The following is a 27,664-nucleotide window of genomic DNA, read 5'->3' as shown; positions in this document are numbered from 1 at the left end:
GTTATCATATTGAAAAAAGAAAGAAAAGAGAAAAAAAAAACACACCTATTACCGCATGCAAATATAAAAAAAAAGAAGATAACCTCAACCAATTGCACCACAACCGGATGAAGGAGCCCAGCTGACACATGAAGACGAGTCTGCGTCTAGGGAAGCGTGGGGCTCAGCTCCTTGTGCTTCAACAGAGCCTGAACTGTGAGTATGCCTTGATTCCAACTGCATAAATGATCCTTCTTTTCAGGTATAGTTTGACTATCTGAATATTAAAAACAAAACCTGCTTCATGGTGACTAGCAACCCTTTGCTTCTAGAACCCTGAGTAAACTGCTTGAATCATATTTCTGCCTTGACTTAAAATAAGGCTGTGTCTTCTTAGTTACTTGAAGTACTTTAGGATACTGGAGGTATTTAAGCTCATACTATCAACACTGTCACACTGTTTATACTGTATTTTGTATACTGCCACAGAGACTTGCAGATCTACTTGAATCAATTAAAAGTTTTTTTCCTACGCAACAAATTTTATTTCCAGTGTATTATAAGTGATCTATAACTTATTAACTTTATTAAGTTCTGCTGTCTCCCTACTTTCAATGATAGTATTTTCTTTATTATATTGCTTCTATTTTATGGTAATTACCAGACCAATTAAATTTGAAGTTTTATGTTTCCAAAGTTAATATGATGAATATTAGAGAAAAGAAAAAGCAAGATATGCTTTAGTTAATTCACCTAAAATTTAAAAAGTTTTTTTAGCCACAGTTAAATTTATAACAAAACCTAATGTACTACTAATAGTATTCTTTCCAAACTAACATGCTTTTAATTTTCATTTTGTATGCAGCAATTAATGCAGTTTTTTGAAGCATGGCCTGAATGATTCAGTCATTATCAAGTCAAATTACAATGTAAAAAAGGCTGCTACCATTGCCAAATAGGTATGTATTTTAACATAGCAGTGTGATATTTTTCACAAACATGCCCAAACGCATTTCCTCATGGAGGCCACAGTGAATCTGTTGGGTACTACCCTCCAGTACAGAAGCTCCTATAGGAGCCAGGTGAAAATTCACCAGCCAGGGGAGGGTGGTGCTGGTGGGTACAAAGCAGCACTGACACAGAGTTGCAATCGTCAGGATTTGTCAAGTAACAACATTAAAAACCATTAACCATTTACTCTCAGAAAACCACTGTTACCACTTCACCTGAGTCACAAGTAACGTCCACTGGGAAATTGGTCTAGTATGTGAACACAGTGGTATGTTTCTTATCTTTGCAGGCCATTCTTAACAAATCAAATTAGCACTTTTTGAAACATCAATAAATGGCCTGAGGAACAGCAAGTGATCGACACATTGTAAAGGAGGCAAAAATCAGCCATTAAATTCAAAACAGAATCTTATCTGCTAATTTGATAATAAATGACTGGACACTAGCCATCTAATGCAGGGTTCTAAATGATGGCTACTATCACTTTTCAAACAAATGCATTACTTTGCTTTGCTCTCTTTGAGCTTGAAAATAAAGCAAAACCAGAAAGGGTTATTGGTGATCTTGTCCAACTATTATTTATTTATTTTATTTGTAGATTAGAGCTGAGGCAAATGGTTTCAGGCTATGTGCTTTGAGCTAACAGCTTTCTAGAAACATCTTGATTATGACTATCAGGCCTAGAAGTAAGTTTGAAAAGACATGCTCTGGGGGATGGGCTGAACATTCTGAGGAATGATTTGTGGTTCTATAAACTCTGGACCTATTTACTTACTATAATGGACAAAGCAAATGAAAAGACTAGTACCTTTTCCAAAGAGGTAAAGCTAAATGACATAATCTCTTCTTCAAATTGCTTATGTGGCTTATGTTAAAGGAATCATGTCAAAATACTGCTGATAGAACTCATCACTAGTAAAGAAAATGCTGATCATATGTGATTAGGAGGAGCAAGGTTTGGTGAAAAGGATCATGGGTTCTAAAAGCCAGACAGATCTGAGTCTCCATTTGGGTACTGCCATTTAAGAGCTGTGTGGTCATGGGTAATAATCATAACATCTTTATCTTTAATATCCACCTCACACAGTTATTATAAGGATTATGTAAATGAAATAATATAAATGTGCTTAACATACTGTCTGGTACACAGCAAATGCTAAATAAATATTAGTTAATGGTTCAATCATCTAGCTCAAGGGTTCAATTCTGACTGCACATTAGAATCCCCTGAGGAGCTTTTAAAGGAAACCATTGCCTGGAGCCCATTCCAGACCAATTAAATCAGAAGATCTGGGGATGGAGCCAGGCACTGGTATCTTTAAAAAGCCCTCAAGAGGATTCTGATATGCAGCCAGGACTGAGAGCCATGAGAGTCTCTTCTATACAGTACCCAATTGTGGTAGTCTCAAAAAACATCTCTGGTGGTAAGACTCTTATTGCCTCCCAAGATAGACTGTTTCATTCTAAAAAAGCATTTCCTTAAAAGGAGGCAACATCTGTCTCTGCAATTTCTACTCACTAGTCCTTGTTCTGCTTTCTGAAGACATATATCACAAGGTGAAATTCTTTTCTCTGTGGCCTTGAAAGCGTTCGCATCTCCAGGTGCCTTTTCCTTCCACTCGCTCCTATGACATGATTTGGGCTCTGTGGCCTTTTCTGAATGTGCTGCTGAGGATGAAACATTGTATTCCAGATGGAACCCTAACAGCTTAGGACAGAACCAGATTAGGGGTGGCAGTCTTCATGTAAGAAACTCCATGGCTAAGAAGTCAACCAAAGAAAGGTTAGTTTTTGTTGTAGCCACATCACACTACGTATCTGGCAACTGCAGTCATTGCAATTGTGCTCCTGTTAATGCAGCTAAAGCCCCTCCTGTACTTGAACAGTTGGTTTTAATATCCACATGTAGGACTTTACTTGCTTTTCTACTAAACTCTCTTTCATTCCACAGTATTTATTGTGCTAATAAGCACTTGGTACGCAGAGGCAAACAAAACAGACTTGTTTCTTAACCCTAGCGGAGTCTACAGTGTGGAGAAGAAAAAACTTCCTACAGTTTCGAAAGTCCTTTTAGCTGTCTGAGCTCTCCACACCATGTCACCTGTCATGCCTCAGCTCACTTTCATCAGTGGCGATGCGATGTTTCTACCTTAGCCTCAGCCAGCTCCCTATGTGACCACACAACACAGGTCCGTCTACCGGGGCCCTTCTCCTCTTCCCAGTAATCTGCACTGCATGGCCAGCTCCGTTTTTGGCAGACTGCCATTCTTCCTAGATTGCCCTTTCCTTTTAGAATTTCAGGTCACCAGAAAACATGCCTGTATGTTTCTATAAACTTTGTGAAATCTGTCTTCCTGCAGTTGAGACACTAGACTCAGTCCTCTTGCTTCCCTCCCTCCGCTGTCCTGAGCTCTGGAGACAGACTCTTACCAGGGGTTACATAACTTCCTCTTCACCAGCCAGTTCCTCTTCCTGGGATTCAATTCCACCCCCCTTTACAAAAATTTAAACTGGAACTTCATGTTCTACTAAAATGGTTTCTTCTTGATGAAATCATAGGTTAGCATTTTAAGAAAGGCTAAGTTCTTCCAAATGTCTTTTCTCTGGGTACAATGTCAAATCAGGATATTAGTTATGGTAATTCAAATCCATTTTACATGATAGCTTTCCAAGTTTGAATGCACACTCCTACAAAAATGTTTACTGAGAGCAGGGTTTTTGTCTTGTTTGCCTTCATTTTCCAAGTAGTATTTACCCAAGTGTGAACTATTACTAAAATGAAATGAACTGAAAGGTGTTCTTTTTTTAAGCTAATTTTCATTGAGTACTTTGTTCTGTGACAGAGTAAAGAAAAGAACAGTTTTCTTGTCTGTAGAATGGATTTTTTCATTTCTACAGACAAGAAAACTAAGGCTTAGGAAAGATTAAGGTGTTTGCCCAAAGTCACAGAGTTAGTTAGGTATGATTTTGAAAACCTTGCCCTGAATGTCTTTATTACACGTGCTAAGAAGCTTCTGTACAGAAACAGGGCAGCCACTCTAAGAAAGGAATGAGATGAGATCCCCTGGGACCCACTCCTCACACCTTCTAGCTCTTTATGGTGGCCTCTCAGCCTGAGCTCTTCACAGCTGTCAATGCCTACATGAGAGCCAATGACAACCAGCGCTGCTAACATTCTCTGCAGCCACAAACAAGTGGAATTCATTCACACACTGTCCTAGCAAGAGTCTCAAACTACCCAGCCCAGGCATATTTAAGCTGCAGTTACTTGCTTTTAAAATCTTAGACTGCACATCCTATTTCCCACCTACATTATCACTCTATGCTCTGGGCTTCCAATCTAACTGGCGGCCGTCGCCATCTGACTGGGTTTAGTTTGGCTACTTTGCTCTCCCATGTAGTGCTACAAGTCTTCCCAGTGAGGCAAGTGTTGTGCTGTCTTGTTCTGCTACATTAATTGCACGCCCCTGAAGGCAAATGATTTTAATACCCTCAACTTGGTGTTAGGTTGAAAAGGAAGAAAACTCAGACCCCCTTCCTCTATTCCCGCTACGGAATGAGCAACTGCCACAGTTTATCTGTCACACACCATGTTGCAACACGTGTCAAAATGAATGAATGCCACCTATGAGGGAAAGAGACGAGCAGGAAGCTGGACAGGGGCCAGCAGTGGGCCCAGCCCACACATGGCTGCAACCACCTTTACGGAAATTGATACTCATCTTCAAAAAATATGAGCAGTCATTTCACCTCTATCTCCATTCCCATAACAATTTCCCTAAGAAAAGATGATTTCATAGTTCAGTTATTTATTTTAATATAGTAAATGAAACAAACCTTGAACATTTACCACAGCCACAGGAAAGGTTAGAGCAGGACATTCCATAGATTCTGCTCTATTTGCTGCGTGTTTTGTGATACCTACAAAACTACATGTATTGTGTAGACATCCAAATGGTCCGAAGTAGGATAAAAGGCAAGTTTCTCACAATGTCTGAAAGTAAATCATGTATTACTTGCACATTGAGCTAAAGTGATTGTTACTGAAATAACAGACGACTCATTCAGTGTTTGGCATTCTGTTGCAGGGAAAATCTGAAGACATAAAGGCTACTCTCTAGGAACATGTCATTTAGCATCTTCACTTTTTGATCCCTAGAGAAGACAATGAGAAGTCACACGGTAACAATGACGACTACTGCAGTCAGCAGCTGGCCTTGCTCCTCCCAGGAAGTGCACTTTGTAACTAATCATAGCGTCCAATCGCCACACAACTTCTCGGGAGCATCCAATTTTACTGCCTGTTCCATGGATGAAAAATTACTCTCTACTGTGTTAACAACATTCTACTCTGTTATTTTCATCCTGGGCCTGGTTGGAAACATAATTGCCCTCTACGTGTTTCTGGGTATCCACCGAAAAAGAAATTCCATTCAGATCTACCTTCTTAATGTAGCCATCGCAGACCTCTTACTTATCTTCTGCCTCCCTTTCCGAATAATGTATCACATTAACCAAAACACGTGGACACTAGGTGTGATTCTTTGCAAGGTTGTGGGAACACTATTTTATATGAACATGTATATTAGCATTATTTTGCTTGGATTCATCAGTTTGGATCGCTACATCAAAATTAATGGATCTATACAACAACGGAAGGCAGTAACAACCAAACAGAGTATTTATGTTTGCTGTACAGTATGGATAGTTGCTCTTGCTGTATTTTTAACTATGATTATTTTAACCCTTAAGAAAGGAGGTCATAATTCCACAATGTGTTTCCACTATAGAGATAAGCATAATGCAAAAGGAGAAGCAATTTTTAACTTCATTCTTGTGGTAATGTTCTGGTTAATTTTCCTACTAATAATCCTTTCATATATTAAGATTGGCAAGAATCTATTGAGGATATCTAAAAGGAGGTCAAAATTCCCTAATTCTGGTAAATATGCCACTACAGCCCGGAATTCCTTTATCGTGCTTATCATTTTCACTGTATGTTTCGTTCCCTATCATGCCTTCCGATTTGTCTATATTTCTTCACAGCTAAATGTGTCGTCTTGCCATTGGAAGGAAATCATTCACAAAACCAATGAGATCATGCTGGTTTTCTCATCTTTCAATAGTTGTTTAGATCCAGTCATGTATTTCCTGATGTCCAGTAACATTCGCAAAATAATGTGCCAACTTCTTTCTAGACGATTTCAAGGGGAAGCGAGCAGGAGTGAAAGCACTTCAGAATTTAAACCAGGATACTCCCTGCACGATACATCTGCTGGAGCTAAAATACAGCCTACTTCTTAAACCACTTGAGGTAAACATATTAAAAAGAACAATAAAATACAGCCACTCCATTCCTTGAGGAACAAAAAAATTGTGAAACAAAGCTCTAACATTACAAAGCTCAGAACTTTCCAAATTTCATTTCTTGTTTGTGATATTTCATTTGCTTTACTGTAAATTATTTCAAGGGAAAGCTTATACTCATTACTGGACTTTAAATCTGTATATAAAATCTTCTTAAAAATATTGTTAGGCTAACACTGTTAACATAGATTATACAGTTAAATGAAATTTATGGTTTTAACCACAGAATAATTCAAGAAAATGTCATAGTTTCTCAAGTTACTAAAGCTGTTATTCAAAATCAAGCACCTAATACTAATTTAAACTGTTTAAATATTAAATGACTTAAGGACCAGCTTATGTTTATTACCGTTTAAAAAGCTTGTATAATTTGTCATTGTATTCACTTATGCCTAAACTTCTATAACAGATGAAATGATAATAAAATTCTAATAAAAATGAAATCACCCCCTATCTATCACTACTTAGATAAAATGGAAAGAATTTAAATACATATGGTAAAAATCAAGCAACAGATGAGCTAAGAATTCATCAGCCCAGCAACAGGACTTAGAACTGCACCTTACTTAAGACAGATTTATAAACGATTCAGCCATCTTGGACCACGTGCTTTGATAGAGTAAAATTGAAGATGTGTACATTCTATGATCCAGCAAGTCCACTTCTAGGTATACATTTTACAGAACCACTCAAACATGTATACAAGAAAACATATGTAATGATACTAAATGACCTACTGTTCATAATACTAAACAATTGGAAATAACCTAAGTGAGTTTGCATTGGCAAAGGAATGGAGAAATAGACTACACCTGCATGCACCAACATGGGGAGTTCTCAAAAATAATGTTGAATAAAAATCAAACAAAAAACTGTGAAAGGGTATGTATCATATGAAATCATTTATATAAGATACAAAAACACGTAAAATAACATTCTTTATGGATCTATATATGCAATAAAAATATAAAATGTGTGGTAATATACACAACATATACACCAACTTAAGGTTAATGGTTATATCTTGAGAGATTTGAAGCAAATACGGCAAAATATTAATAATGTCTGTTAAATCTGTGTGGTAGTACATGGGTATTTGTTATATTATTTTTGGTATATATCTGAGTGTTTGAAGTATTTCAGAACAATAAAGAAAATCTGTAGATTAGAATTAAAAGGAACAAATTCTGAAATTTTCATGTATGTTCAAAAATAATTGGAGCTTAAGCTCTAAGAGGAAGGCCTTTATTCATTACTGACTGCCCAGAGCATAAAGCTGCATTGCCTGGCACCACGGAGATCAATACGTATTTGCTGAATAACTGAACGAATGAGTGGATGAATGAGACAGGGAGGGATGGAAGGAAGGCATGCTTAACAGAATCAGAAAAGTAGGTTATTTTGCTTTTTTCCTAAGTCAGTGTATCTGGATATAACTGTATAGAACATCAAATGATTGAAATCAGGAGATGTCATTAAGGCAAGCATTCTCAAAAGTTTGGCCATTACCGTTCAGCTCTTTGATTACACACAGCATCAGAATGCCATTGACTGAATATATAGAAGCCTGTTATGACAAACTAAGGATCTACTCATAAGTTTCTGTTACCAAGTATGAGAATTTTTTATAGCCAGAATACTTCAAACTTCTGGTAGGCTACAGACTGGAAAATCAACATTAAAGAGTAAGAAGAATTTTGTTAGGGCTGAATTTATTTTAACAAGATTTGGCTTGTATACAATTAGTGCTCAACTGAGCTGTATTTCATAAGTGCACACAAATGGTTGCATAAATAATAGGTCAAAGCAGAATTATATTTAAAAAACAAACATTTGAGAATAAAAATTGAAATTTGCAGAAAAATTAGAGGCTTGGGAAAAGTAATAAAATGTGTATTAATTACTTTGCTTTGACAACATCAATGAATACCACCAAACCGAAATTCAGAATTTCTGTTTGTATAATTTAAAAATATGACAATATTGATTTTCTCTCATGTTCTCAAAATTAATTTTTTTACATTACTGGTAAACATTTTATATCCCTACGTGTCTCTATTGTAAACATACAGTTTGAATGTTTAAATTACATTACCTACTATTATCATTAGCAGTAGTTTTATGGAACATTACAAGAAACATAAATACACTCATAATTCTACAAGCTGTCTCATTATTTATACTAAATGAGATGATCCCTATAAAGCCCTGCACAATGGCATTCTTAAAAAATAAAGTACATCGAGTCAATTCTTGCTATAATATTTGTAATAAAATAAATTTTGATAAAAGTCAACCTGTCTATAAGCTCATAACGGATTTTGTTTACTGACTGGAGTTTCACTAATAACATGCCTTAGAGTAGCCTGAATCCTGAGAACATTTCTAAAATTTTTAGAAAAACATGTTAAACTTACGAAATTTAAGGCTATTATGCATAAGCTTTCATTTCTTACTGAGCATTAGTGTACACGGGCAGGAAACACTGTCCTACCTCCCCCAAGCCGAGGTTTAGTTCTAGAAGCACACAGAAAAGGGACATTCAGAAGTACATACACATCCCTACCTTGCAAAAGAGCTTCACAACAAGTTTCTAAATAACACCTCACATATGCAAAACCAAACAAAGGCAAAATTAACTGCCTGGCTGCCAGAGTAAGACCTAAATGCTGAGTATTGCTATTAGTTTTGTAAAAGTGTTCTGTGCAGAGCCTGGTTTGATGGCAGTTGAATTTCTAAGGTCAGGTCACTAGAAAAAGAAAATTCTGTTCTAGTACAGAAGGTTTTATTTTCAACTGCTTTTTAAAATGGATTCTTCAGTCCTGCTGATATAAAAGAAGAACCAATATAATTACAGCTCTGTGAAGCAAAGCCTTACTGAAAGTTACCCACAAGAGAAAAACAGCATGAAATGGAGTTTTCTCAACAGGCAGTCTGGATTTTGTAGAAACATGTTAACAGGCTAATTATTTTTTAGCCTTTTGAAATATGAATGGAAACTTATTTCACCAGATATTAAAATATATTCTTATTCTTCATTAAGTCTAACACTGTGGAGCAGATACAAGAAGCAGCTTATCAGAGGGATGGAATGCATATCTCTATGCAGACCCTTAATGATATACAAGATTATCTGGCAAATTAATCAGTCTCAGAAGGGTAGGAGCAAGAACAAATCAGAGGAAAACCAAAGATTCTGTTAGTCAAGATGCGTTAGAATCTTGCAAAAAGGGGTTAAGTGAATTTTTAAAAAAGTTTTCTGAGTGGCTCTGATAAACTTTTTTCCCTCAGAGAGAATCACTTCATATCAAGGAGACATCACAAAAAGCACTGGGGAAGGAGGGAATGCATTAATAAATAGTGCTGTATTTATTTAAAATAAAAAGCCAATTTATAGCCTCACTTCATATCACACTAAAAAAAAAAGTGGATCAAAGAGTTAAATGTAAATAATGAAACCATTAGAAGACTTTAAAATGTATGACTAACTCATGTGTGGAAGGGAAAGAACTTTCTATTAATAAAATAGGAATAACTGTAGGAGAAAACGGATAGATTTGACTTTAGGAAGTAGATTTTTGGGGTCAAAAAACATAAAAGCAAAAACACAAAGTGAGAAAAATATTCACAACAGTATGACATTTACTGGAGAGTAAGGCACCAACAGACACCATAAAGTTCTAAAGAAATTTGTAGTTTTGATGATAAGAAAGCATTTGAATCTCAGAATATAACCTGAATTATGTCAACTCGGATGAGACAGAAACTCTCACGAAGGCTGGTGTGGTGTCTTTTTTCATAGCCACATGACCCAGCTGAGGACACATTCCTATAAGTGGCTGCTGTAGTGCCTCAGTTCAGTCCGGTTTTCAAATTAAGACCTTGAGGGCTGGCTGTGTGCTGGTGACAACACACTCAGAACCAGAAAGGAAGTGCTAGGTATGTCCTAAACTTCTACTTTGCCTCTTACTTCTCCCCTTCAAGTTCACATGCAAAGGAATGGGAAGCAAAGTAAAATATATTTATTTATGTGCCTTTTACTGTGCTGGGTGCTTGGCATGCATCATTATCATTTAATCCTCAGTGTGTTATGATGTAAGGATCAACTGTATTTTACATATGAGGGGATGCAAGCTGGTAGACTTTTACTCCATAGGCATTGTCTCTGCTAAGACAGTGCTTGTCATTTTCACTGCATTCTGCCCAAGGACAATGGTAATTATTGAGATGTCTGTTGCTTAAAAAAAAAAACAAAACAAAATCCCCCCAAACCCACAAATAGGCATTCATATGTACTTAGGGCAAAAATATTCTGTTTCTTACTCATCAAAACTGTGTGGTGTCAAAAAACCAAAATCTTAAAAGAAATCGTTTTCTAGCTATCACACATTTGTACACTCTGAAGGCTCTGCCTGAAACATGGACAATAACGCAGGACAAAAGCGTACAGGCTGAATAGAAGGAGGAAAAAAGAAATCAAATTAGAGGTCTCTCATTCTTAATAATTCTACTTTTGGCCCAGGAAATGCATAAAGAACCACCATAAAATGAGCTTTGGAAAAGGTTTCTAATCATGGTTTTGGATACAGAGAATCTCTTTTTGCTTTAGGAAGCCATGCAAGTTATTCCAGGAACAGCAGTGAACTGTTACAAGTTATACTCTGGTTTGGTAATTCCACATGTTATCTTTTTTCAGTTATAAAATATTTCAAACGTATAAAAAAATGGAAAAAAAAACCCCCCACTGTAACAGACAGCTAAGCACCCATCACCCAAAATTTACAAATGTTAAGTGTTTTGGCTCCATTTGCTTAACTGCTCTCTTGTACCTATACATAATCTGAAAAGTTAGATATACTAAAACTCATCCTGAGGTAGCCTCTTTCCTAAAGTTAGTGTATATTATTCTGATGTATATATTTACACTTTTATAACACACGTAAGTGGTATGCGTAACAATGTGCACTAGTTTTTGTTCTTAAAGTTTACAAATAGTATCTTACTATTATATTCTCTTGTAACTTTACCCACTCAAATTATGTTTCTGTTGATACATGTAGGTGCCATTCATTCATCTTCACAGATGGACAGTGTTTTATCATGAGAATAAACAAGAGTTCAATTCTCCATTTCCCCTAACAATGGGCCCTTAGGTGGTTTCCACTTTTTTGCTCTTAGGAACCATGCTCAAGTGAAGTCTTTGTACGCCCTGTGCCCATGTGTGAAATTTCTCTACGGTCGACACCTACAAGGAGAAATGCTTGGTAGTAAATGGTATGCATATCTTCAATTTATCTCAGTTGTGACAAAGTGCTCTCCAAAGTGAACTTACCAATTTATCTACCTATCCCACCACTAAGAAGATAAATGTTCCTCTACCCACAACCTCACCAATACTTGATTTTATCAAATTTACTAATTTGTCCCAATCTGGGAGGTGTGAAATGGCATTTCCCTGTGGTTTTAATTGGCACTTCTCTGATTACAAGTGAAATGGAGCATCAGATTCTCACAGTGCTTTGTCCATTCAGGTTTCTCCTTGGGTGAATCGCCTATTCATAGCTACACGTCTCTGTCTTTCCCTTTAATGAGCTGCTTTTATTCTTTTCTTTCTTTTTTATTTCAAATTGTTGAAATAGTTCTTTACATACTCTGTACACCAATCTTTTGTTCTTTATATGGGCTGCAAACAACTTCTACCAGTATGGGACTTGTCTCTTACTTTGCTGATGGTTTCTTTTGCCAGATACCATAAGCAAAGGAAGACGCTCTCTAGTCAATAAATCTAGATGAACCCTGACCCTTTGAAATATATTCATCCCTCAAGGATCAAGCTAAAGAATTTGCTGATGGACTTATCTTATAATTAGATAGCTTGGCACTACAGTCAGAAATAGTACATAGAAGTGCAAGTGAGGTGTCCCCTGAGAACATAGAAATAGAAATGCTTGCTGAGAATTAAACTACAAAATTCAAACATCTGAGTACAACAGATATGCAAATGATTTTAAAGTGATAGAAAGTCTCCCAGACCAGGAGTTGATCTGTTAAATGTGTAGACATATTTTTAAAAAGATTTAGCCATTCACTAGCAGGTGGGGGAAAAAAAGGAGGGGGGACCAAGAAGATGTTAGTATTGCCTATTCAAACAGAGTCGGGCAGGAGGAGGTTGTGACCAGTGGACCAGAGTATTATCATCCCACTGGTAAAGCCATGGCAAGCCTTATGGTGGGGCTGGATCCAATGGGTCTTCTTAGCCCAGTGACATTAAACATTATTAAATAATGAACCGAGAGGCATAACAGACAGGTTAAAGGGCAGCTGCTGCAGCCAGACTGCCTGAGTCCAATTTCTGGCTCCACCACTTACTATGTCACCTTGGACAAGCTCTCTTTCCTCTACTGAGAAAACAAGAGTAATAGGAGTACCTAACTCGTAGTGTTGTTATGAAGACTGAATGAGTGAATAAATGTTCCTGGCCGGTAGGAAACATTCAATGTATGTTACTGAAATACTCAAATGCCAGGGAAAGGCAGGGGAAATAATACAATGGAATGGTCAGAAGCTGAAGGTAAACATCAGAACTAGGAAGCTACACAGTGGAAGCTGACCTGGGTCGAATGAAGTGCGGGGGGAGGCACTTACAATGGGGAACTGAACTTCAGCTTTCACTGCCAATAGCACTGTCCAGGACAGGCACGGTAGCAGACCCACTCTATTTTGTGTGAGTCAGAAGCATACTCTGAAACTTGAGCAAGTAGAAGAGGAGAGGACACCAGAAGAAGGACAGTTTGAAAGAATGGGATTAAAGCAGAAGGCTAAAGGAAAGACATCTGTGCAAAAATGTGCATGTGCGTAGCTGCAGGGAGCGAGCTGAAAGAGGACCAGTGAAGGATGAGGATTGCAAGCAGCATGTTTCACCAGATTGTAGGAGAGGGTATTCTAACAATTGCAGATCTCAAATGGAATAGAAAGCCAGTGAGTCGTTTGCTAGTAGACCTGTTCCAATATAGTATGAGTCCTCAGCAGGCTGGGAGGGTAACAAAGCATTTCGAGCATTTAGTAAAATTTGGATGAGATGTTCTTTAGATTCCTTTAATAGAAGTTTTGAGTTTTACAGAACAGTCAACACCTTAAAAATGAGTGGCAACCAGGGGCCACCTGGGATCTTGTTGCTTCATCAGGTTGTACCAACACAGTCATGCCCTCAGGGCTACTCAGGTGGGTACAGCTGGTGGGGGTGGAGGAGGGAGTCTGCTTGTTGTATGGTCAATGGTCCCCAAGCAGCTTCCCAGAGTTTTTTTTTTTTTGTAGTGGATTTGGCCCCTGCTCCTTGCTCAGCACACCATAGGCATTCATTAATATTTACAGCTAGAGAGTCTGTTTAAACTTTATCTAAAATAATTTGATGGATTTTGGGAGCTTTGTGACATTTATATTAGGTGCTAAGGTTTCTTTGCTTTCTGACACTTGGCTTCGTTCTCTGTAATCAGAGTGGTCAAACAGGTCACCGCACTGCATCCTGAAATGGGGACAAGGCACCTTCGTTGTAAAACTGACTCAATAGCATAAACTCAGGTGGGAATGGTAATCATTCTGATGTGCTATATTTTTACATTTTATCCAGTGACAAACTTCTGGACCAAAAGATTTGAATGCCTTCCATTAACGCTGCTGGCAATGCTGTTACAGACCCTTTCCTGTTACAGACATTTCCTTTCTACGTTTCCTGCCTCTTCTCATGTTGTATCACCCACCACAACTTTCTAGTGTCCTCAATCCTCCCACCCGTTTTTTTTTTTCCCTTTCCTGTACTCAGCATCACCTCTTTCTCTTCCCCAATTCAGTTTTACCTCTTATTTTCTGACTTTCTCTTTTAATTGCCTGTCTCACAATTTAGTACCCTTTTCTCTTATGTGTCCCCTGATCTGTCAGAAGCAGAAATGCTTCATTATTTGTGTGGAAATTTGGTTTGTATTCAAAAGAAGAACACTGTTTCTGCTACATTAAAAACAACGCTCAGCTGGTTGCAAAGGGAACTGATGAGGTTTGCATGCATGTTCATATTCAGTTCCCCTTTGTGGCCAGTGAGACTTGAAAAACACTGGAACACACAGGGTCAGCTCTTGTGCAGACTGATTATAGAGTTCCAAATATATGTGGCAAGTAGTGAGAGGAGTCAGCTAAGTAAGTAAATGAGGGTCTCATGCTCTGACAGTTGGCATTTGTGATCCTGCAAATTACTAAACCTCCAGTACTAAGCACAACTTGGCATGGGGGGGTGGGGGGGAAGCTACCAAAGGGGCAAGCCAGACTCATCATCTTTCTATACCCTTTTACACTCTACTATTGCAGATGTCAATTAATCACCCAGTTCTTAGGATCAAGTTAGCAGACAGACTTTTCTTCTAGTTTTACTGAAAAGCTAGATTAGTATTCTGGAAATAGAAAAGAAAGAGCTATTTACAGAGGATTAAAGAGTACAAAGGAAACAGCATGAATTCATGATATATTAAAAGGTGTATTAAAAGTAAGAAATAATCAAAAGAAAATAATAGCTCCAAGACCCGAGTGGAGCACAGTGGGTATCCCTTTTCTTTTTGGATATTATCCAAGAAACAATGAACTCTGAGGTACACATACTATATTAATCCCCAAGGAAGAGCCAATGCACTATACTTAAGGAAAAAAATATAAAAATCTAGTTAGGACATTGCAATCACAAGCACATTAAATGAAATGTGGTAGATTAAAATTCTCCGCAGCGCTTCTCATGCAGACATGGAGCCTCTGCCCACCTCTTGAGTCTGAGCAGGTATTGTGACTTGCTTTGACCAATTAAAAGTGGTGGACATTGTATGGCATCTGAGCAAGGCCTAAGAGGCCTCACAGCTTCCAGTTTTGCACTTTTGAGACCCTGAGACCAACATGGTGTAAAGAACCCAGGGTGAAAGATCACACGGAGAAAGATGATCAGACTGTACAACCATCTCAGCTGAGGCTCCAGACATGAGTCGAGGTCCCTGTGGACCATCCAAGCCTCAGCTGAGTTGCCAGATAACTAAGAAGCTGCATGAATGGCCCCAGGTGAGACTGAAAGAACTGTCTAGCTGAGCCCAGGACCAACTGCAGGACTGAGAGTGAACAAATGGCTGTTGTCATAAGCCACCAAGTCTAGGGGTGGTTCGGTATGCAGCAATAGATAAATGATGCATATAATGCATATAAAACACAAAGTATGTGTACCATTAATTTCTAAACAGGTGACAACAAATATAGTAATTTCATTAACAAAAAAGACAACGCCTCAAATTATTTTGTTTGAAAGCTGTGTGTGTGCTCGTGCATGTGTCTGTGTGTGTATCTGGGTGTGAGAGAGAAAGGGACTTATCTATTTTACAAACCACTGCAGGGTGGGGAGTGGCAGGGTTACTGAAGATTTAGTATCTCTGTATTGTCAGAGATAAAACAAGCATATGCTGGATAATGAGGCAACTGAATAGACATGACACGTTTTCATTACAAGCCTTTTAGTAGGACTTGACTTTTAAAAACTATGTCCATGAATTGCTATGGCTTTAAAAATAAAGTCTAAAAAGCTAAAAGATATGAGAAAAACTTTCACATAATAAAATGTCAGACTTTCTTTTTACCACCAGGATAACTGTGGCTGTGAATGATTTTACAAAGGTGACTCTTGGTATAATCACTCGTACAAAATGAAACAAAATGAAACTCCAAAAGACGTAGCCTGTTAAAGGCAGATGAGTGTCAACGGGTTTTCATCTTGAGGACAGAAATCCATTGTCCATATCATTACTTGTATTCTATCAGGTGTAAAGTGTTTCTCAGCTACTAAAGTAAAGTTTATCATTTGGTTAGAGCTTAAAAGAAACTAAACTTTTAAACTGTTCGACGTTTCTAGCTGGAAAATAGTGCAAGGTGGGCAGTTTATGCTTCAGCAGCAGAAGAGGTTTAACTAGGGCTGGTGATACACTGCCCTCTGCTGGCCAAAGCATTGCCAAAGAAATGATTATCTACAGACTTGAACCCTGGTTTCTTCTTTCCAATTTTCTCTACCAGGTATTTCTGGAGATATGGAATCCCAGAGAACTTGTATTTCCTGGATTCAGTATTTTATTTGGAGGTCTATTAAAACAACACATTTTAGGCTGGCTTTTTAAAAATTTATTTATTTGGGGGGGAATTATAGGCTGACTTTTGATGGAGGAAGAGACCACATGGTAGTATTAGAAACTATGCCACATATAGTATAATTTGAGAAATATCTAAAACACCAAGACTTGTTTAGAGTGATACCTTAAAATGACTACTTCAAGTCTAATGTATCTCCATCTGTCAAAACATTACAAAGATGCAACCACCAATATAAGCAATGATTTAGGCAAGGACCATCAATAAATACTAAAATCCACTGGGTGAGAGGGAAAAACCATATTCAGAAAATCTCAAAATATGACCCTCAGATTACTTATCAATTACGAAGGGGAAAAGTACCTGTACAATGAGGAGCTGACAGCAATGAGTAAATTTCCAGAATGAAAACTAGAAACAGGTATACAAGCGAGATACATTTTTGGTCACTGGGGATACTTGGTCACCTTTTCTAAAACAACAATCCAGATTCCAGTAGCAGCTCTGGATGGGCTCTGAAGTCGCACCATCGGGGTTCAAATATAGGCCCTACAATATACCAGTTATCTTATCATCAATAAGTTATTTACCCTCTATGGACCTAAATCTTCTCATCTAGAAAATGACAGTAATAAATGGTATTCATCTCAGAGATATTTCCATTAAATATTGTAACAACTAAATGAATTTCTATATGTAAGTACTTCAGTGGTTATTATTTATTATTATTATACATTTTCTAAAAGTGGTTCTCAGGGAAGCTTGTTACTTCAATACTTGGGGCTCTTAATAAGACAAAATAAATCTAGAAATTAATAGGTACAGAAGGTAAGACCTCAGATACCCAGCTCTTCCTCTTCTTCCCTTGACACCCCTCTCTTTTTTTCTCTTGAATAAAGACAGGAAGTGATATGGAGCAGGGGGGCTTAACCTCAAGACAATTTAATCTAGAAATTCCAAAGAAGTGATTGGTAATAAAATAGCCAGGAAACCTTGGTCTTGGGAAGAAAGGGACAGTGGTGAGGGTTCTGGGCACTGATACATGATGCCTTTTTAATTCCCTGTATCTCAGTGCAATCCAACTCATTATTTCCCAGGGTATAGGTGTATGTATGTGTTTTGCACCTGTGGCAATATGATTGCTTACATTATTTTTTTACAATTCTACCAATTGCTTCATTTTCAGAAATTTTAATCTACTTTTGGCTTTTCAAAGAACTTGAAAAAAAAAGGTCGATTATGAAGCATGATATGAACCAAACTTAACTGACTCAATGTTGAAATTCAAAATTTGACTGTCCTCAAAAATATTTTTGCCTCTTCTAATCCAATGCTAAAGTCTCCCTTTCCTTAAACCTGCTAACTTCCCATTTGCTTTCCAACTCCCACCTCTGAAGTCATTCCAATTCTAAAGACTGCCACCATGTTTCTATCGTGTGCATTTCTAGAAGACAGTGTCTATCCAGTGCATTCAAGCCTCTGTGGAGAGACAAAAGGCAAAGATGAAGTATAGTGAAACTCTGAATGGCCGGTCCATTTATGTTTTGTCATTAGACCTTTCTTCCAAGGCTTATCACTTCTCTGTGCTATTATAAATTTCCAAACTTTGGGCCATAGTTTCTGCTGTTTCAAAATAGTTTTTAAGGGAAATACTCCCATGGTTGGCTGAGAAACCAGCTTGTGGAACAAGCAGAAAATCTTCACATCCTGATTAAGGGTGGGACGGCCATGATTACAGCTGCTTGTAGTGGGTGGCGAGAGCCTGCGCGCAGAGACAGACACAGGGCTGTGGCCAGACACCACATCCTGAAGAGAGCAGGGGGGCTCAGTGTGCCTTGAGCAAACCACAGCTCTGACTAAGAGAGCTCAGCTTCACTCCTCCTAAAGGCAACCACTGGTTCGGGTGTGCAGTGAACTGGATAAAGGCTTCCACTGTCCCCCACCCCTCCTTGAAGAAACTATCTTTTGAATGTGATGTTCTCCTGTGGACTATATAAGGCATGTCTTCTCTTCCCACATCCAGCCTCCCGAGGGGTCAGAGAAGAGTATTTAAAAGACCAACCATCGCAACTTTAGAAGACTCGAGCTTGGGTAGCCCCAAATAACTGTCTAATTGAAGCACAAAGTTCTGGTATGACTGAGCTGTCCTGTGTCCTCTGGGTTCTGACTCCAAGGCAGCTTGAAAAGGGACCCTAATCCTAACCCCAATAATCCTTGTGAGTCAGGAAAGCTCTCATGCACCCCTGGTGAATACAGCTCACTACAGGTTGGCAAAATAATTTACAGCATGCGTGCCCCTTGAACCATTCTTACTGAACCACTCCAGACGAATTCTGAGGCCAGAGTTAAAAACACACTTCATACTCAAACAAATATTTCAAAAGCAGGAAACTTCACACAAGGCAGGAATGACACTCTGGGGAGCTGCTCTAACATCTCAAGGAGTAAATCATAAGGGTCAGAGCAGAACACACAGGAGGCCAGTATTTGGTGGATGATACAGGAAGTAATTAGAACAGTTGGGCAGGAGCATTTAGACTTGGATAACAGAAGCAGAACTTTGAAGAGCAGATGCACGAGAAAGATAAATGAGAACCCAAGAAAACTATTGGTGACCTGAGTGAGAAAAGTTCAAGGGGCTACCTTTACAGAGAACTTGCAATTTTTAAAATTTCTGCCTGATGAGTTATGTTTTTGTTAATCTTATATTCTCTGACATTTATACTTTTGACCAATTGCAATAATATTTCCTAGTATCTTAGAAAAATGGAAATAAAAATTTCTTTATATTTCAATTAGGGAACTCAAAATAACTTAAGTCATAAAGAATTTATACTGATATTGATGGGATTAAAAAAGTAGCTTAATGAAGTCCAAGGTTTTCAAGAATAGGAAAAAAATTGGGTTTGAGTTCTTCCATAGTCAATTCTGCTACCTCAGAGCCTAGAACAGGAAACCCTGTCTGAATGAAGTTAAAAAGCATACAAAACTTGACTCCAGTTTCCCTATAATAAGGTACCCTAGAGAAAAACCATTATTTCTGCTAAGGCAGAGGGTGAGGTTGGAAAAAAAAAAAAACCAAACACATGCTTTAGAGTTAATTTACTAGTTGTGCCACCTTGGGCATGCTATTTAACCCTTTGTAACTCAATGTCCTCATGTGTAAGACAGGACTACCACCACCCATTGTTAGGGCTCTTCTATGGAAAATGCTCTGCCTGGTACTGGCACAGAACTGCTGTTTACTATGTGTTCTCTTCTCTTTCCTTCTAGTTCTCCTGGCCTGTCAGAATCACTTTGATTCACTGTTTTCTCCCTTTTCTCATTTATAGAGCATTTAAAGTCTGTACCATACAACATGTATTAATCTGAATTCTTGGCTTGCTTGTGGAATCTCTTGAATTTCCAGAGACCCTGAATTAGCTTGTGGCTAATATATCTCTTCTGTAACCTCCACACTCCACTAGAAACACAGCAGGGACTCCAATAAATATTTGTGAAGTGAATTGCACTGTTTAAGAAAACTATAGTGCACTAAAAATCAAAATAAAGGAAGAAATGGCAAAAATTACACCGATACAGGCAGTCTTGCCTGATAAATTATCAGTTGTCTGACCATCATTTTAAGCAGTACTTCTGACTCTTCCTTGGTTCAAAGGTTGACCGACATCTGCATTAGCCGGTTTCCAAGATGGCTCCCAACAACCATCACCTCCTGATATTTATCCCTCCCACACTGAATTACTGCTAGTCCCGTGTGACCAACAGAATACTACAAAAGTGACAGTGTTGACTTTAGAGGCTAGATCAAAAAAAGACACTGCAGCTATGACCTTGTTCTCTTCATTCGCTTACTCTGGTGGTAGCCAGCTACCATGTTGTAAGGACAGATGGTGGTTATGACCTTGGGCAAGTTATGTGACCTTTCTGAGGTTCATTTTCCTTACTCTTAAAATGAAGATACTTATTTCATACTACTTACTTCATTGGGTATTGTGATTATTAAATAAGACATGCATGTAAAGCACAGATCAGGATGCCTGGCACATAATACACTTCCATGAAATGCAGCTAATAATGGTGGTGGTCCTAGAAGCTGCAGTAGCAGCAGCTGATTGGATGTGAGATGTGAAAGCAAGAGAGGAATTGAGGATGACTCATAGGTTTGGGGCTTGAATAACCTTAGAAATGATGGCATCATCTTCTGAGTTTGAGGACAATGGAAGATAACTTGTGGAGAGAAAGGATATATATATATATATAGGTCCTATATATATATATATATATATATATATATATAGGACCAAAGGTGCTTAAGCCTCAAACAAGTAATACTAAAATTATCTGTCAATCACTTATAAACAACATTCTTTTCCCATTCTTTCTTCTCTAAATTGCTTCAAACTGTTTTTGTTTTGTTGTTGTTGTTCTAAATAATTCCTTCCTGGAACATGAAAAATTCTTGAAGTAAAGATGATAGGAGTTCCAGAGGCAAACTACTCTGCAATCAATGGCCATGGAAGCCTGGATGAGTCACTGTTCTTAATTAGATGATGGCAAGCACTGCAAAGATGAATAGCAGCAGAACAGAATCAAGACACTCAGGTAGTCCTCACTTTGTTTCAGAGAGAAATAGTAGCAAACATTATGAAGAATTTATGCAATCAACGTGCAAGAAGATAAGCATCGGGGGTTATGAGAAATGGCAAAGTACTTCTATTAATTTTAAATGAAGATTCCCTGAAAACTAAAATGCTCAGGCTTGATGAAATTAGATTTCTGTTCCTATTCTCAGACTCCCACTGGTTTAACTACCCAAGGAAGGGATGCGTGATGAGGGTCCAGCTCCCCAGCTATACGCAGTCGGCTTTCATTTAGTTAAGAGTTCACAGACTGATTAAACAATCCTCTACATAAAACTGGTTCCACAATTCTTTATATCGTAATATAACTATTCATTTTATCTCAGGTATAATTGGTCTTCAGATTCTGGAACTTTCCAGGATTCCCCAAATCCATTATGAAATGCTCCAAACAATGTGCTACTTTGAACACGAATGGAGGCAGCACAGGACAATTTGAAGTAGGATGGATTAGTTCCTTAGTAACCAAGAGGAGACCCAAACCCCTGGGTGTGGCCTGTGCTTACAGCGTACTGCTCAGGGCCTCACTTCTTTCTCCTCAAGGGTTTCTACCCACAGATGATCTTAAAGTTCTATTCCAGCTCTATGATATTTGATTCCAGTAACCTGCTACAAGTAAGAAAATGTTGAGTTTTGTTTCCCTTTATTCTTGATCAAGATGAACTGCAAACAAGCCATCCACAAATGACTTTACAGACAAATTTGTACCAGAGTTTACTGAGTTACTATGGATTGGTTCCCTCTACTACTGTGTTGTATAAAACTAACTAGCCATGGGGATGTAAACCTTTGAACTTAACTTCTGCCAAACATGCTAATGAAGCTAAGTGAGGTGTAACCGGTTCATGAAATAATCATAAGGAAGCACAGTATATATATATTGTCCACAACTTCCTCCCACTATAGAAATAGAGAAATGAGGGTTCTTTTTTTTTGAGAAGATAGTTGCTACATTTACTATGACTACTGAATTTCTTCAATATTCTGTTTAATTTTGTTTTCTTCCCACTATAGTTGGTGTCATGCAAGAGTCTATTCACACTGACTAAAACTGAAATATACCGGAAGAGTGATGATCAGAGAACTTTAAGTCTGAAATTTAGCATCACCGCCCTGAACAATAGAGCCTTGGTTGGCATAAACTACTCAGAGGTAAGACTGATCATTCACTTTTAGCTTAAAAGTTAATTCTATAAAAACTCTAACAGGGCTAAAATGCTTAAATTTTGAAAGCTTATCATTAAGAAAGGTAGTCAGCATATTAATTATGTAGATAATCGTTAGAACTGAAGTTAGAATTGTTGACTTCTTATTTCATTTGTCAAATTAGCAGAGGCACAGTGTGTACAGGAGTGACTCAAGATGTTTTGCTGAGGGGAATGCAAACTTGTACACATTTTCTAGGGGGCAATTCTGTATATACAACACATAATTTTTATTTCTTAAGCTCTATAGTATTTTCTAAATTTTAGAAAATAATTATCTAGTAGTTTTATAATCAAACTTTATTTTTACAGGAGAGGTACATAGTAGATACAAGTTGATATTTGGGGAGCTAAAGATGGTAACCTAGTTGTTTGTTATAGTGAAGATTCCTAGAGTCTCAATGTCATCTGTCTGATAAAGCCAGCCTCTGTGAAAGTCTTTTTACTTCTCTTCTGTTCTGAAGAATTTGCTAGTTTGAAATAGAAAATTAGGTAATGGTAATGAGTAATATGAGATAGCAGATGCTGTATGAAGTGGTCTAGTTTAAAAAAAAAAAAGGCATACTATCCATTAATACAGAAGCACCACCTTTTCCGATTTTAGTACATATAATGTATTATCTATGCAAGTGCAGGGGCTAATGTTTTTCTTTAATATCATCATAAAAGGAAGCTTCATTCCTTATGTAATACAAAAATCTACTTTGATTAGATAAATTTTTCTTAAGAAATAAACTGGCTAATTTCACTGTATTTGACTGATTTTTAAGTCAATTCCAATTTGCCAGGCTGTACTGGATTCGGATACAAAAGCACTTTGAAGCATATGGACTGTTCTCTAAATAAAAGTTGGAAAGCAACAAAATAAAATGCTAAAGACACTGTTAGACATTAAGGGTCTCAGTACTTGAACCTTGAGTCAGCGTACAGCCCTCAAGCTTTCAAGTATTTGGGCGAAAACTGTTTGGTTTAAAAAATTATTTCAAAATTATAATAATATATTTGGGGGGAAAACTCTTATTTCTATAATCAAAGATGTAAAAAAATGTAATCATGATTCTGAAGAGGGGTAGAGAGTGAAATATCCCTGAGGGGCTGGGGACATGTAAGAATCTCAGAAGGCAGTATGTAGTAAAAATTTTTGTATTTATCAAAAGAGAGAATATGATGGGAAAAATAATTGAGAATCCCCACTCTGGATTATAAAAGAGTAGAAAGTGTGGTACTTAGAAAGGTATAGTAAAAAATACAGAGAAATGATGCATATTCTGAATAGAGCTCTTTTTTTTTTTTTTGCAGGGGGGAGGTAATTAGATTCGTTTATTTATTTGGTTTTTCAGTGGAGGTACTGGGGATTGAACCCTGGACCTCGTGCACGCTAAACACACGCTCTACCATTTGAGCTATACCTTCTCACCCTGAGCTCGTGATTTTTATTTGACCAAAATCCAAAATCTTTTCTTATTCCCATCTGAAAGAACTAAAGGAACAAGAAAAATAAGAATGAAAAGGAGTTTATATGTGACTCTTAAAACACTTCCTGTGTACCCTCTGAAGCAAAAAAAAATTCAAAATTAGACATAAAATCCTACCTGCATTTAGGCTGCGATTAAGTATCTTCTTAAAAAAAATTCTCTGAAAAACCAAGATACTAAATTACACACAAAGACACATGAGGGCGCTCTAACCAACAAGCAGTAGCAACTACAGCTTTGACACAGAATCCGAAACTAAGCTTTTTTACTGAAGTATCATAGATTAGCATTAAATATTTGAAATAAGAAATTACTGATGCTCTTTGGTAAGGACTCTGGGATTTTGGTGTTATCTTTGGTCACTACACTTTCTTTCCGTTCAAGATCTTGCCTGAGTATTTGCTGATGTAGAATTAAGTTTACTCCTGAAACATGAAGAGACTTCTAACAGTGTTAAGATTATAGACAAGTTCTTTAATCTAGCCATGAAAAGACACCATTTTGAAAAGTACTTATGTACGATTAAGGTGATTAATTAAAAATCAGTCTTCCCTCTGTTAACGTGGCTACAAAATAATTTCGCAACACTTTCCTTTGGCTAGTAGGTATTGCTTGCATGTGTCTTAAATTATTAAGTTACCTTTCTAGGCCAAAATCAATTGTCATTTACAAATTGCTTTAAAATCTAGTATAAGAACTCTAGTATAAAATAATAAATCTCAGCATTTAACTATTTCTATCAAATTTTGTTTTTTAGACAAAGCCAGTATCCACAATAATCAACCTTCTGCTTTTATTTCACTCGGACAATTGTGATTAGGAAAGGTGAGAAGGCATCTATACTTTCCTTTTCCATCCAATACATTCATGTTACTATTTTACTTTATCCAATGCTTTTTAAAAAATACGATTCAGCTTAAATACCATCGATAATTTTAATGTTAAATGTCTGCAATTCTGTTCTAGCTCCTGTGGCAAAATTCAAGGAAATCTGATATAAATGAGTAACAACTCAACATGTATTCAACCATCCATGATCTCTTCCATGGCTTTACCCATCATTTATATGTTCCTTTGTATCATTGGTCTCTTTGGAAATTCTCTCTCTCAATGGATCTTTTTAACAAAAATAGCTAAGAGAACACCAACGCACATCTACCTAGCACATCTTGTGACTGCAAACTTACTTGTGTGCACTGCCATGCCTTTCATGGGTATCTATTTCTTGAAAGGTTTTCAATGGGAATATAAATCTGCACAATGCAGGGTGGTCAATTTTTTGGGAACTCTATCCATGCATGTAAGTATGTTTGTCAGCCTCCTAATTTTAAGTTGGATTGCCATAAGCCGCTATGCTACCTTAATGAAAAAGGATTCCATACAAGAGACCACTTCGTGCTATGAGAAAATATTTTACGGCCATTTACTGAAAAAATTTCGCCAGCCTGAGTTTGCTAGAAAACTGTGTGTTTACATATGGGTGGCTGTACTGGGCATAATTATTCCGGTTATCATATACTATTCAGCTGTGGAGGCTACGGAAGGAGATGAGAGCCTGTGCTACAACCGGCAGACGGAACTGGGAGCCATGATCTCTCAGATCGCAGGCCTCATTGGAACCACATTTACTGGGTTTTCATTTTTAGTTGTAGTAACATCGTACTACTCTTTTGTCAGCCATCTGAGAAAAATAAGGACCTGTACATCCATTACAGAGAAGAGTTTGACTTACAGCTCTGTGAAAAGGCATCTTTTGGTCATCCAGATTCTCCTAATAGTTTGCTTCCTTCCATATAGCATTTTTAAACCTATTTTTTTTGTTCTACACCAAAGAGAGAACTGTCAGCAACTGAATCATTTAATCGAAATAAAAAACATCCTCACCTGTCTTGCATCGGCCAGAAGTAGCACAGACCCCATTATCTTTATCTTTTTAGATAAAACGTTCAAGAAGACACTATACAATCTCTTTACAAAATCTGATTCACCACATATACAACCTTCTGGTTGATTTCTGAGTGAAAAACACCACCAAACAGAAAAGTATTCATATGACTCTATCAGGGACCCTAAACTACAGGATTAACAGGTGATAGCTTGGTTGATAATAGGTACCAAGTAAACCTCTTTGGTTTTTAAAAACAAACAAAAAACTCACTGTGGTTCTACTTATACTGAAAGTTGAAATGGCAGAGACTCTGAGAGGCAAAAGTCAAGCATATTGAAAGGATCCCACTGCATATGAAACCAATAGATCATTTTCTGTTTAAACTCAACCATGGATGCTTCTATTCAGAACACAGTATTTCACAACTATAGGATAAAGAGGCAAGTGGTTTATGAATTCTCTGCTTTCTAGTAGTTAGAAAACAAGGGGTAATGTTTTGTTGGTAACTTTAAAAATGAGTAAAAGAAAAAAGTAAGAAATTTCCTCACTTAATTCCTATCTAAATGTATGAACAATGCACCGTAAAAATCCAAGGTTTTATAAATACCTTATTTATTTGTTATTATGTGGTTCACCATCCTGGGAGAAGCAATATTCATTGATTCCAGTATTTATTAAGTAGATGTTATTTATAAATATGCTTAAATATTTGGATTAGGCTTTGTCAAAATAAAAAAGAGTAATACAATGTTATTATGCCAATCTTCATCACATTTGGGGTATTTTCCTCTGTATTCAATATAAATAATGTTATTATTGACAAACAGTACCTGGCATGTAAGTATGTCCAATTAATTTTTGGAAAACAAATGAATAAGGCAGTTTAATAGCACTGCTGCAAGACTGATCTCTGGAGTTAGATTCCCTGGGTTCAATCCTAGTTCCACATCTTAGCTGGACAATCTTAGGCAAATTACCCTCCTTAAGTGTTAATTTCTTCATTTGTAGAATGGAAAAATACTATGTAATTCACAGGTACTATTATTAAAGCAGATGATGTTACTATTATTAAAGCAGATGATGTTACTACTATGAGCAGTTATCATTTACTAAGCAATTACTATGTGCCAGGCACTCGGCTTATATGCTTTACATGTATTATTTTAATCATCACAACCGTAAAGTATGCCAATCTACTGATGAAAAAACTGAAGTGTATAGTTAAATACGTCACCCAAATTTTCTTCATTATCTAAGTAAATGTTTAAGGATTAAGCATCTCTTAATGGTCATTTCTTTATTCCATGTAAACTTGTCAGTGAGACAAATGATGGTGGCTATATTCTGTATTATATATATTATAATTAAAAATAAAAAAAAGACTGTGTGTTTTATCTTTCCAAAGAGGTCATAAGCACCTTTGGAGCTATAGTCTATTTTCTATTTCTACTCCTATGGTACTTGCATTCTCTCTGCTCAGATAAGAACTAAATATAAACAGTTGAATAAACATTAACTGTAACCTGCTACTTTGTTAGAGGTTGCTTAAAGACTCATTATTCCCTACATGGAAATTACTTCAGTGCTCAAAAAGAAGTTTAAAGAAAGTTCACATACTACTTCCAAGCCTTTCATCTCATAGCATGTTTTGTTCCAGAATTAAAAATGTAGAAACAATTCACTGTACAGAATCCCCAAGAGCCATGTGTTCAAAATCACGAGAGATTTTTCCAACATATCTGTGTAATTTTCATTAAAAAAGAATAGAAAACAAACAATAAATATTTTTCTCCTTTTTTTACTTCAATGCTTAACTGAGAGAAGAAAATGTTCAGAGAAATGTCTGAAAAAACACGTGCTGACTTCAAATATTTATAGTGTACATCTATTCTTTTATAGGAGCAATCTTATTTCTGGCGGATTAGTTTTGATTTACAGAGA

The 27,664-nt window shown here is 37.1% G+C and overlaps 3 protein-coding genes across 17 annotated transcripts in view; 2 read left to right on the top strand and 1 right to left on the bottom strand.

The window, feature by feature from the left end:
- The window catches only part of CASK (calcium/calmodulin dependent serine protein kinase), a 314,683-nt gene that overhangs the window by 127,391 nt on the left and 159,628 nt on the right, over positions 1-27,664 (bottom strand). The window lies entirely within an intron of this gene.
- Positions 149-27,541, top strand: GPR82 (G protein-coupled receptor 82). Its single transcript, XM_031445449.2, has 5 exons — positions 149-195; positions 845-938; positions 22,170-22,307; positions 24,593-24,660; positions 24,802-27,541. The coding sequence occupies exon 5, from the start codon at positions 24,836-24,838 to the stop codon at positions 25,844-25,846; it is 1,011 nt and encodes a 336-aa protein (XP_031301309.1). The 5' UTR covers positions 149-195; positions 845-938; positions 22,170-22,307; positions 24,593-24,660; positions 24,802-24,835; the 3' UTR covers positions 25,847-27,541.
- GPR34 (G protein-coupled receptor 34) lies at positions 845-7,542 on the top strand. Its single transcript, XM_010989181.3, has 2 exons — positions 845-938; positions 5,079-7,542. The coding sequence occupies exon 2, from the start codon at positions 5,158-5,160 to the stop codon at positions 6,292-6,294; it is 1,137 nt and encodes a 378-aa protein (XP_010987483.1). The 5' UTR covers positions 845-938; positions 5,079-5,157; the 3' UTR covers positions 6,295-7,542.

This window comes from Camelus dromedarius, chromosome X (genome assembly GCF_036321535.1).
Source record: "Camelus dromedarius isolate mCamDro1 chromosome X, mCamDro1.pat, whole genome shotgun sequence".
NCBI classification, from domain to species: domain Eukaryota; kingdom Metazoa; phylum Chordata; class Mammalia; order Artiodactyla; family Camelidae; genus Camelus; species Camelus dromedarius.
This window is presented reverse-complemented; position numbering and strand designations above follow the sequence as displayed.